General features: G+C 38.9%; 1 protein-coding gene across 1 annotated transcript; it reads left to right on the top strand.

The window, feature by feature from the left end:
• The first annotated feature begins 7,819 nt into the window (after positions 1–7,819).
• FGFBP1 (fibroblast growth factor binding protein 1) lies at positions 7,820–9,981 on the top strand. The gene is made up of 2 exons (XM_010195737.2): positions 7,820–7,938; positions 9,243–9,981. The coding sequence occupies exon 2, from the start codon at positions 9,268–9,270 to the stop codon at positions 9,979–9,981; it is 714 nt and encodes a 237-aa protein (XP_010194039.1). The 5' UTR covers positions 7,820–7,938; positions 9,243–9,267.
• The last annotated feature ends 2,774 nt before the right edge of the window (positions 9,982–12,755 follow it).

Raw genomic sequence — 12,755 nt, forward strand, 5'->3', positions numbered from 1 at the left:
CAGCTTAATTGATTACTCTAGGTGGTGCTGCTCTGGCAGGGCGGTTGGACTAGATGACCTTTCATCGTCCCTTCCAACCCTTAACATTCTGTGATTCTGTGATTTGCAGAACAGCTTTAAGTTTATGGAAAGCATCCACATAAGGGCATGTAGTGACAGGACAAGGAGTAAAGGCCTCAAACTGAATGAGAGTAGATTTAGATTAGATAGAAGGAAGAACTTCTTCCCTGTGAGGGTGGTGAGGCACTGGGACAAGTTGCCTGGAGAGATTGTGGCTGCTCCTTCCCTGGAAGTGTTCAAGACCAGACTGGGTGGGGCTTTGAGCCACCTGGTTTAGTGGAAGGTGTCCCTGCCCACAGCAGGGGGGTTGGAACTGGGTGATCTTTAAGGTCCCTTCCAACACAAACCAATCTTGGTTTCCAAGATCCACGTAACAGACAAGACCTATCACTGATATGAAAAGCAGACTTTTGAAAGTCCATCTATTTTAACCAAGACTGAATTAGAGAAAAACTAGAAAGGTAACATATGTTGTTTTGATTTCTTAATGGGTAGAAAAGATAATTGCTGCTCTTTCCTCGAAAAAAATGCTGTTGATTATATCCCTTCAGATCAGCTGTGGTTTACAGAAGCCCAGACACAACCTTAATAAAAAGTGGTCAGCAACTAGGAAAGAATCTTTCTGATATACCACATCTTGGCCTGTGCATACTCGGTCTTCAACTCCATTCATATTCACCTTGTATCACTCTACAACCATAGCAAGGTGTGGAAGAATTTCACCACTGATCCAGTCAATACTTTTAATGTTCCAAACCACACTATAACTGACAGCTGATCTTAGTTCTCTTCACACACACAGGACCAATTTGCATTTTTGCTGCCTATGAAGGAAGTAATTCAGTAGACACCACAGTGTATACATTGTAAAAAACCCCTAAAACAAATGCCCAAGTCATGTAAAATTCCCCCTAGGAAAAGAATATCTCACCTTTATGAGAGGGAGGATTAGAAGTAGAAGAGGGCTGAATCTCTTTTCTTACTCCTATCTACCTGTAGTAACTCTACCAGTGTTGTCTTAATGCAAACAGGTTTTTTCAGCTACTCATCTGAATAGCATATGGGGAATTTTTTACTGCAATGCTTTAATGAGAGATCAGGCATTCGTGACAGCTGAGAGAATTTTTTGGTTGCAGCATTAAGCTCAGTGCTTATGGTAAACAGCACTGCTCGTAAGACAGTCCCTTGTTTTCAAGCAATATGTGTCTGATGATTTCATGTAATGTGCCAAATTCTTCTTTCTCATAGACATGCCTGACTTGCTGTTACCCTGAGTAGATTCCTAGCTAATGGCAGGCAGGAATTTACACTGGCATCTTTTTATTATTTCCCTTATTTTATCTTTCTGTAAGGGAGCAATCCTTTGTCTGGTTGTGTTTCTGAAGCTTTTCTGGTCAGACAGGCAGGCTCCTGGATTCATCTAAGCTATGAAAGTCTTAACAGACTAAGATGACAATAGTTGTTTCCCCTAGCTGCCAAAACAACTTGAGCATACTCTGAATATTGTGAGTCTATGCTAATAAATCAAGCAGCCAACCTGCACAAATAAAACCATAAGGCAATGAAATGGGTAGCTTGGAGTATGTTTAGCTGTGATTGAGGTAGAGGAGTGATAACTTCCATTAGAGTAAAAATTAAAGGAAAATATGAAAAATTTAGATTCTGAGCTAAAATTCTTCCAGATAATAGAAAAATCAGTCTGAAACACACGTTTCAGTATGATAATGCTCTAATTTACATGAGTTTTCTTCCAAGAAAACACTTTTTTCTTTATAAAATTTAACCTTTGTGTTCTGTGAAATCTAAATCCTAAAGCAGAAAATTTTTTTGTATCTATCAACTCTCATCTCTTCTTTGGACTCTGTAGCATTAACAGATGCAAATATATGGGTACTAAAATCTTAGGATCTGCTTAAATTGGGCTGTTTTCCCCCAAGTTTTGTAGAACAACAATCATCTTTATCACAGTATCAGCATTTAACATCTTCTATAGAAGTGGGTAATCATGTTTGGTTAGCAATTGCCATTATTTATACTTCTTTCTCTTGGACTTGTTTCAAAATCAAGGCAAACTTTCTTTAAGGCTGTTTCAACATCCTTTTACAGCAAAATTGAAGGAGAGGACACATCTCAAATTTTCCTGTTGTTTGCATTCAGAAGGCCTCCTCCTGCCAAGGGGAAACACTTTTAAGCTCCACTTGGCGTTGAAGTTTTATGTCTCCTGTACACACATAAGTCCACAAAATTTTCCTTTGTGTTATCTAATGAACCAAGAAGGATTTCCTCATCATTTCAGACATTCCTACCAGCAGTGCTCTGTCACTGGCCTGAATCTCCTTGGGCTAATTAAAATCACTTATATTTTTCTGAAAACACTGCTGCCCTTGCCTAGCAAGATAAAACAATGCTCCTCAGGTCTGAAAACAAACTCTACCTTTTCTGACTGCTTGTGAGAGTCTGTTCAGTAAGCAGTTAGCCAATAGATTAACAACTACTGACTGCCAGCTATGAGCTGGGAGCCAAGAGGGTTAGAGCTCTGCTGAAGAGAAATTACACCTTGACAGTAACAAATTTCAGGGTATTTTCATCAAAATGTTGCCAACGTAATGCAGTAAGTAAATGAGGAACAGCACAAGTAAAAGCTACTGAACACATGGATGAGGAAGGTAATCAGTAATATTAAAGCAATAAATGATGGATAAAATGATTCAGCTGTTATTTACACTCAGATAACCACTGCATGAAGGTGTAGTGTTAACTTATAGTATTTGGGGAATTCAGTTGTTAATGGGAATGTCTGAGTATCTGCAAATGGGAACCTCAGAATAAACTGGAGTTTGGTTATTTTATAGCATACCTTTTAGTCTTGTAATGTGCTCTTCTTTTTATTAGCTTTAAATTAATATATAGCAGTCATATGATTTCTGTTGGTTTGTGAGTAACTTAGCACTTGTTTGAATTGAGTAGTTTTTGTTTCTTTCTTACTTGGGTTTCATGGTATGGGTTTTCACTGGGATAGTATTCTGCCAAATTTGGTTGTCAGTTTTGGCCAGTTTGTGGAATAATTGGACTCTGTTAAAGACTCAATGAGGAAAGAGTCTACTGTCTTTTTTCATATTTATTCAACTGGTATGAATTTAACTCCAGGTCAGACGTAACTGAAAATTACTGTTAAAGGGTGAGTTTTCTTTAACATCCTTTTAGATAATTGTGACTCTTTGTAAGATAGTTGGTAAACAGATCTCAGTGCACTGAAACCATCACCACACTTTAAATTAACTAGCCTCTTCCAGAGGAATGCCAACAGACTATGGAATACTCTTCTGAAGTGTAGGACACAGGCAGTGAGGTACAGAAAACCTGGCATTGCTGCCATTGCCCATCAGACAACTTCTTTGTTGCTACCTAAGAGGCTTTCAGCATTTAGGGCTGTCAGCTTACTGTCTTTTGTAGATACTAGATTAACAAAATCAAAAAGGAGATAAAGGTACAAGTTCCTTGCCTGAAGCCTGTTTACCTGGGAGTGAAAGCGAGGTACAAGAGAACAACCCGCTGCCTGAGTGAAAAAAAGGTATTGCATGTGGGGATAAGGGCATGATTGCCACCTTTGTTAACATAGTCTTTCAGCAGGTATTTTCAGAAAAATGCTTTACACCCACTGTACATGATTATATTTCATTAGCAAACAACACATGAATAGGCTAGTCTGTTATAATTATGGTAAGAATTGCATATTAATTATATATGCACCTATACACTGAAAATGTCTGATTTACATACAGTGATGGTATTTGGTTACTTGTGGAGAACGTCTGGAATGCTAGTCACGTTACAAACAAACAAAACAAAGGTCCTCTCCCCTGCCCCTGAAAGTAACTGCAGCTTAACATCATCCATTTATTCAGGAAAGAGCTCTAGATGGAGAGTGCTTAATATCATTTTTGCTTCTGGTCTGATTGCAAATATATATTCACTTCTAGTGTGTATGTAAAAGTAGTGTATGTGTAAAAGTAGGGAAATATGTAAAAGCAGTAGAAAGTGAGATTTGTAATGCACATGCCTGACCATGGTCTTTCAGCAAAGTCTACAAACTCACTCTAGAGAACTGTTGTGAGATATGACAGGCAACACAGTTTTTGAGGAAAAGTGTGCAAACTGAGCTTAAAAGGAATATTGAAACAGGGGGGTTGATTCTACGTGTCCCTGGAGCTCCATTCAAATCAAACCCCCCTTGTATATCCTTGGAACATTACCTGATGCCATCGGTGCTGCAGAACAGTACACATGGACATGAATTTGAAATGTAAGCAGCTCTTCACTGCAGTGATGCTGAATCTGTTTTAACTTGCTCTTCCTGAGCATTTGCATGGAGAACAAGATCCTGGTGTCCACATGCGTGACTGAGAAATAGGTGATGTTCTGGTATGGAGCCATAGATGTATCTTGTCAAGGGAATTCATTGATCACTTACTATTTTGAAATTAATTTTTTACTGTTTGTATATAAAAGTAATTTTTTATTTTATGAGGGGAAAAAAGCTACAGATAAAGAGAAGCCTCAGAATGTCATGAAAACGACACCACAAACAGACTGCAGTTTGCAAATAATGCACCAGTGCAACTAACAGTTTAAATGATAATAATTTCTTATATAAGTAAATACATATATATATTTCTGACTAATATATAAGCAGCAACAAGGACTTAGAAAGCAGCATACTTCCACATCAATGAATTATAGTTAGGAATATGGATAAAAACTTTTTCTCTCTGGATTTGAACAGCAGAGAGACACCAGATAGATTTAATTAAGGCAGTTCTAATGCAAAAACTAAACTGTTGATTTACTGTCTCAAGTTTCAGTCAAAAAGCAGCAGGAGCACATTTAGACTAAGATTTTCGATACAAAACTCATTCTGGGATTTGGGCATCAAGCTTTGTAATTCTCAATTATTACCTTTATTTACTTGTGTTGCCAAACTTTTCCTGTGCCTTTTCTATTTTAATAACTAAACAATTCCCCATAAATTTGATGTTACCAAGTTAGCCATTCAGGTTTGCCATATGTTGAGTGGGTCAAGTTGTGTTTTGATTACTAGTCTGCATAGTTGGTTTGCAGCAAAACTGAGCCTGCAGTTTACAAGGAAACAGCATTTCTGCTCAGCAAAGGGCAAGGTTAAGGTCTATTTTAAAATGTGCATGACAGAAAGGAAAAAAAAACTCCACCTTTTTTGAAAATCATATTATAAACAAGTTTTCACAGCATTTTTGGGTTTTTTCTTGACAATTACGTGCTAATTAAGCATCTAAGAAATTGAGGTTCTACTTTAATTTTGTGTACTTTCTTTTCAAGATGAAAGTTGAAGAAAATAAATGTTCTGACCACGTGGTGAGGCAGCTCTCAGCAGGATTATTGAGGTACTGTATGAATATACACTGTGTGTCCAGGTAGGCAAAAGGCATCCATAAAACATCAGTTTATGTCTAATTAAAGGGATATAGCAATAAAACTGCAGTACATCCAGGCCAACCTTCATAGCCTGAGGCTATCTTTTATGCACCTAAATAGGTAAATCTTGGCTTACTGTGATTTTGAAATCGTCTGTGCAGCTTAGGCAAGAAGTCCAGCTTCATGGAGAGGGATCATCTAAAAGATGTAGTTGCCCACATCACCAAGCACATGACTGCAAAATTCTCTACATGCTGGAGATGGAAAGACTCATGTCCAGTCTGCCAGACCTCAGGAAAGGAATATCAAAGCAGCAAAAAGGCAAATCTCTTGCACAGCCTTTTCTCTCCCTATCTCCCCCATTTTTACAAAGTAGGAAGACTACACTGTTATGTCCCATTGACCATGGGGCAGCTGAACCGACACTGACACTGAAACCTGTTTCACTGGGCAAAGCTGACAAAAGTAGGCAACTTTGGAAGTGATTAATGGTGAAGACCTTAAATATTTTCAATACATTGTGATTAGTTTCACCAGTAAATGGTATTTTGTTAACACCCACAAAAAAGTCATTGCAATATCATCTACAAGAGAACATCTGGCATCTGGTAGTATCTCTAAGTTTGTGGCAGGGAGCTGGGACAGGCACATGTAGTTTCTTACCATAAACCTTGTGCTTGGTCGCACTGCCCATATTTCCTTACATGCTTTGTAACCTTCTTCTCTTCCCTATTTGTAGACATTGTTCAGCCATGGTAGAGAGGTGTGTGTTCGCAATTTGTTGGGGTCTGTTTTGGTGATATGCCCCCTAATCTGTCACACAAAAATCAATTTATGTTATGCTTATACAAGGCAACGAAGCATGATAAAGCCATACTTAAATTAGCTCCAGAACCCGAGGTAGCATAGACACATGGGTGTGATGCTGTTCCCAAAGTAATTAGCCTTGATGAGGGGCTCATTCACTAGGGCACATAAGCCACACAATGCAGCTGCACAGTTTTGAGGATCCCTGCTAAATCCTAATACTCCAGATGTTACTGTGCACACTACATGGCATTAGTTTAGGATTCCTGAGCAAGACAGTCCCTCCCTTACACATCTCTTACATTATCCTCATTCTCTGATTCCCATCCAACCTGACACACTGTTAAACATTTTTTGATCCTTGGGTCATCCTTACCCCTACTCATTTTCCCTTGGCAGTGCAAACCACAGGTTTGTGCCAATCAAAGGTGCACAAGGCAGATCTGATGGCTGAACTTGATCAAAAGCATCAGAGGTAGCTAAACATACATAGATTAGGAGATAGTCATGGCACTCAGATCAGGCTTTTTCCCATTCCCAACATTCCTGTCCAGTTCTCATTGCAGAATTCCTTTTTTTTTTCTTCCCTATTTTGTTTTGGCTTCTGATTTCTGTTAACAATAATCACCAGACAATGTCTTACCTATAGCTTTGTCACTTTGTCTTTTTCCATTTACATTTGATGGGGAAGGTAAAGAGGAACACCTGCCTCTATCTTACACTAGTTTCTACTTTTCTCTTCTTGCATCCCAACTTTATATTCTTGGAAATATTTCCTAAGCACATATAACAAATATCCCATTTACTGTTCTCCCATAAAACCACCTGAAGCAACAGAGCTACAAAGGCACTAGCTCCTCTATACATTCTTTAAGGCATGCCTATTCCCATTTTTTATATTTGTCTAATGTTTGTTTCTTCAAGTTAATATGCATTAGACATGGTCCCATAATGAAATAGACCAGAGCTGTACAGTTGATCCCAGCTCTTAGACACCATACAGTCACTAATTCTGAGGGAGTTTGAATTTGTTTCCGAGCTTTGTCCTTATGACCATCTCACCATAAAGAAAGCTGCCCTTAATGCAGAATAATTGCTTATTTTGATTTTCAAATGTTCTCTAATACGTTTTTGTGACAGGAGGTGAAAAAATGTTTGCAAAGTAACTTTGAAATGCTTTGTGAAATGGTTTTCATTTCACAAAGAATCACTTAATACTACTACTCAAATTCTGCTAGACACAATGGTAGTGCAGCTTGTTGAGGGCGTTGCAGGATTCATCCCTCAACGTCTGGGAAAAGTTCTTTTAGAGAAGCTCATGATCTAATAATGTTCTTATCGATGTGCATGAACAGGGAAGGACTTGGCTGAAGTAACATCTAATTTACACAAACACACCTTGTCACCCCACCATAGCTGGGGCTTTTTGTGTGCTAACAATGAGACTGGCACTTTTCCAAGGAGGTGTGTCAGAGGTTAACGAACATGGCACTGAAGTATCCTATTGTGTTGTAACAATCTTGCTGAAGAACTGAAGGTGTGTCTCTGCCTTTATAAATGCCGTGCTGCTGATTCTTTTGAAAGAGAGGAGTTGCATTTGGATATCTCCAAGTTCCGTGCAAGGTATGTCTTTTAGTTATCTTACTTTTGCACAGTTCCTCTTGCAGTGGGAGTTTGCTGTCACATCGTTATTCATTTTAATGTTACAAGTTGCCGTATTTGCAAAAGAAGTGCAGATACTACAAGGTATCTAATATGAGGATACTACAAGGTGTTCTTTAAAGAGGGTTTTATGGAATGAGACTCTGTGTATAGAGTATAAGATATAAAGCAAGTCAAGTAAGAAATATGCAAAAATAGGAAACTGCTCACAACTGCTGCTACCTGTGTATTCTAGATTCCAGGTTTATGTAACTAAATATATTTTCAGTTAAATGCTGAAATAGGTTCCTTATTGGCATGCCTGCACATGAATTTCTGCTTTCTAACATGGAAACTCTGCTACAGAAACAGCTATAAAAAGACACGATTTAATCAACTAAATGCCAGATTTAAACCCCTATTATCATGGTATGCTCTGATACTGCAATGACCTCCTGTAAGGAGAAACAGCTATAGAAGTCAATGTGCTTTGTGCAGACACAGGCATCAGCTTGGTAATAATTTTGTAACTAGCTGCATTTCCAAACTGAAATTGCATATTTATCCCCTGAATTTAGTGGCTTTAGACACAGCCCAGCATGCTGCAAGTCTCTTCAAAATCAAAAACATAGTTCTGTTTGTTTAGCAGTCAAAGCGGCAGCATCAATAGTTGGTGTCTGGAAAGACTATTATCTTTTCAACTGAAAACTGAAAGAGTGGCATATTCAGGGAATGAAGAGAGTTTTCAGGATGCCTAAGAAATAGTTTTGCTCAACATGAAGCAAATGGTTTTCTTTCTGGCTGGCACATTTTTGAAAAATAAGCTGAGGTTGGAGTAAAAATCCCTTATGTGCCATTTACAAAATAAGAGATGATGGGAATAACAGCTTTATATGTTATAACTTAAGATATCCATCAGAGATTGACAAATCCCAGGGTAAAATTCCTTCTCTGACTGCAGAAGACATTTTAATTAAGGTACCTCAGTCACTGGGTGGTAGCATGTCCCGGGAGCAACTCTTTTCCATTCCACATTACATAGATAATTAAGTAATTGGATTAGAAGGATTTACTCCATAGCCATCTGCAATTCTCCAGGATAATATGTAATTGTTCTAGAAACCAGGTATTATTCATGCAAAGGACAGAGGATTTTGCCAGTAACTTCATTTTAATAAATATGAAAGAGCAGTGCAGTACTATGCCTGCAATACTGCAACTGTCAGATGGAGTGCAGTGTTAAGTGAAAATGGTTTTGAAACTTATTTTGTTTGTTTGTTTTGAAGGCAGATAACAAGCAAATCAGAGACCATGAGGATCAAAAGCTTCGGGCTACTTTGTGTGTTGATTCTTGTCTCCCAGATACTATTAGCCAACTGTGAAAGACAGAAGGAAAGAAAAAAGGGAAGAGAAGGCATAGAAGGCAGTGGAAAAAAACAAACTGAACCTAACCAAGAAAATGGAAAAGAGAGAAAGTCAAAAGGAGGGAAAGCATCTCCTAAAGGCAAATTTAAAAGCCAAGAAAATGCTGAGTGCACCTGGGCAGTGACTGACATGAATGCTGCTACCGTGCATGTAGAGTGCAAGCAGGGTGACAGAGAGTTCTGGTGTGAATTCTCTGGAGAGCCTTCCACCTGTCCACAGTACACAGAAAACCAGAAATCCTTCTGGAAACAAGTCTCCCGATCCCTAAAGAAGCAGAAGCAGATCTGTCAAGACCCTAAAAGTGTCCTCAAATCTAAAGTATGCAGGAAAGGCCCACGAAGCGCTCATCTCAAGTTGACCCAGTCAAGTTTACTAACATCAGTGAGTCCTGCAAAAGGAAACACAATTGATGGTGGAAGAGAAATTATTCAACCTCCAACAGCTGTCTCTGTGACAGAAAAGAAGGTAGAGAGTCCTCAAGATTGTGTTGAAGACGTAGATTATATTGACCAGAGAAAGGTGGCTGAGGAATACTGCCCAGAAAGCTTGCTTTCTTTCTGCAACTTTTTTATCGCAATGGTGCAAGACAAAAAATGCTGAGGAGTTGTTTCTAAAACTCTGTGTCTTGAAAGTTCCATCTCATCTAAGTTACTGCAAACTACTGTGGATTTAATTCTCATGTTGAATAGTGTATATAAGAAAAAAAAGGAATCTATTTTTTCTGGTTTTGTATATACACAACAGACTACACTTGACATAGTTGAATACGCCATAGATGTCATTTGCACGTAGGCTGCTACACAGGTGTTACCAATGGATGTTACATATTCTACACAGAAGTATACAAGTATCCTCCTTACCCCTCTTTGAGCTGTGCTAGCCAAAGCAATGAACTCAGTGCTGTGCACTCCTTGGTTATGTACAATACTTTTGGCCTAAAGATTATTAAGAAAAATAAACTTAAAACATATTCAAGCTATTCTCTTTCTCTGTGTGTTGAACTAAATTTCTCTGTAAGTGCTAAGCCGCTGTCAAAGATTGATCTTTCAGAAGATTTAGGCAAAGTGTTGCTTATAAAGGAGTTTTAAAAATACTTCTGTAGCTTTGCAAACTTCAGCCAGTGCATGCAACGTTTTGATAGGGAACCACACTATCATTAGTTTTTCACCATCATGATAATGAAAGACAACAAGCTTTTCATATTTTTCCATAATCTTGCAAAGGTTCAGCTGTCCAATCTCATCAAAGGATGACAGAAAACTTTGCAAACTTCAATTCTTTCTTTTCTCCTGTAGTATGAAGCACGTTATGCATATTGTCTGGCAGGCAGGCAGAGACAGAGATGAAATGACTTATACAAGCTCGTCCATAGGCACAGAACTGGACCCCTCACTCAAGCAGCTGAAGAATCTTTGCTCAACACTGCCTGTATCTTCTTTTGAAGTTATGTTTTCTGTTATCTTTATATACAGACAACACTGATAAATACTGTTCAATGTGTTAGACTTCTTCTGTATTTAAAAAAAAAATCAAAACTCTACAAGAATAGAAATTATAGGAAATATAAAAGTAAATAATGGCAACTGAGCTTTGCTAGTATTTGAAACTTTGTCTGGAAGAAATGCAATACACAAGTTAGACTTTTCCAGTAGCATGGTATCCTACCACAGAGGCCCACCTGGGGAAACCTGAACTTTCATGAAATACCTGTTTCCTGATTATTTCTAGCAAATGAAAAGAATATTTCTATGTCTTGAGAAAATAGAGGAAGTCCTTTTCTATAATTATCTCACTGCTAGGATCTCTGAGAAAACACTTGTAAGAGTTTATGAGTAACTCACCTCCTGCAGCTTCCCTCTTTTCCTTCATTCTCACATATACTCACTTTTTATTTAAATGGGTATATCAGAAGCAGGCATTTTAATGCTACTCTGTCTTGTTGCTTCAGCAATAAAGGCCCATGTCATTATCTATTATCTATTAGTGAGTCTCTTTCCTTGGAGGTCAAGACCCACCTGGACATGTTCCTACGCGACCTCATCTAGGTGAACCTGCTTCTGCAGGGGGGTTGAACTAGATGATATCTAAAGGTCCCTTCCAACCCCTACCATTCTATGATTCTATGATTTTCTTTCCAATGAAGGCTTAGCAAAAATGCTTACATTTAGGTGGAAGTCCTTAATAAGAGAGGAAAGTGCTGCTAAACAGCTTTCCTCTTTTTTTTTTTTTTCCTGTTTGTTAGTAGAAATTAAACCTTCTTACACAGGTTTGAAATGATTTTGACAGTTGGGAAGAAGGCATGGCATGAGCTCAGGCATTAGCCACAGTGTTTTAAAGAGGCCAGCATTGCGGAGGCTCTCATAAGTAGTTCATATGATATTGATTGATCTTTTTTTGCTTCTTACAATATTGCCATCCCTTTGTGACTAATATCTTGAATGTGGGATGCTGTTATTAATCAGGCAAGCTATGTGCAAAGGATTCAGCTGTGTTTTACTGAGTCTGAATGGCAAAAGAAAGAAGCTGGTACTTCTTACTGAAGGTCCAGCCTCTGCACACGCTTTGGGAACACCGAGTATTACCAGACTGTGCAGGCAAACTTTTGTTAAACATGCCCACAGAAAAGCGTAACTCCAGTAAAAAGGGACATTAGTGCTAACATCAGAGGAGGCTGGAGGCCAGAGCTGTTCTGGTGCCAAGACAGGTGGGAAACCAGTTACCAACTTCTTGTTATTAAAGTAGATAGGTAAGTATTGAAAGTGCAGGTGAGCTCCAGCTGCCAGACACGTTGTGTGTTAGCCTACAGCATTTCACATTAGGAAACTGTTGAGATAAGAAAGGCAAAAGATGCAGAGGAAGGATTAGGAGCACACATTTGGCTCAAGCAATCATACACTGTAGCAATTAATTATGAATACGTAATCCAGTATGGAGACACCTGTATAACAGTCCCAGATCACAACCAGAGTGCTGGGCAGGACCCAAATGTTTTGGGAACTGTCCAGTCCTCACTGCCCTTAGCTGCTGTTGGCTTCACGAGCACTGTTCTAAGTACTTTGTTGCCTGAAGCATGATCCACTGTCATGCTGTCAGGAGGGACTGATCTCCCTGTGGCTGCCAGCCAGCCAGGCACACTGAGCCACTGACTTATCCCTGAGCATATTCCAGCTGGGAATTCCAGAGCTATGACTTACATCTGCATGTGCAGGACTGTCAGCACCTGGACCCATGTGTGGGAGCTGCATCCTCCTTTCCAGGGATGCATTACCTTTCTGATGCTTCATCTGCTTCTTCTTTCTCAGGGTTGACTTTTGTCTTCATGGGTGGCTCTGCAGGAGGAAAGCATGTTCATGCTCAGTCTCAACAGTCCCTCC

This window comes from Colius striatus, chromosome 3 (assembly GCF_028858725.1).
Source record: "Colius striatus isolate bColStr4 chromosome 3, bColStr4.1.hap1, whole genome shotgun sequence".
Classification (NCBI taxonomy): domain Eukaryota; kingdom Metazoa; phylum Chordata; class Aves; order Coliiformes; family Coliidae; genus Colius; species Colius striatus.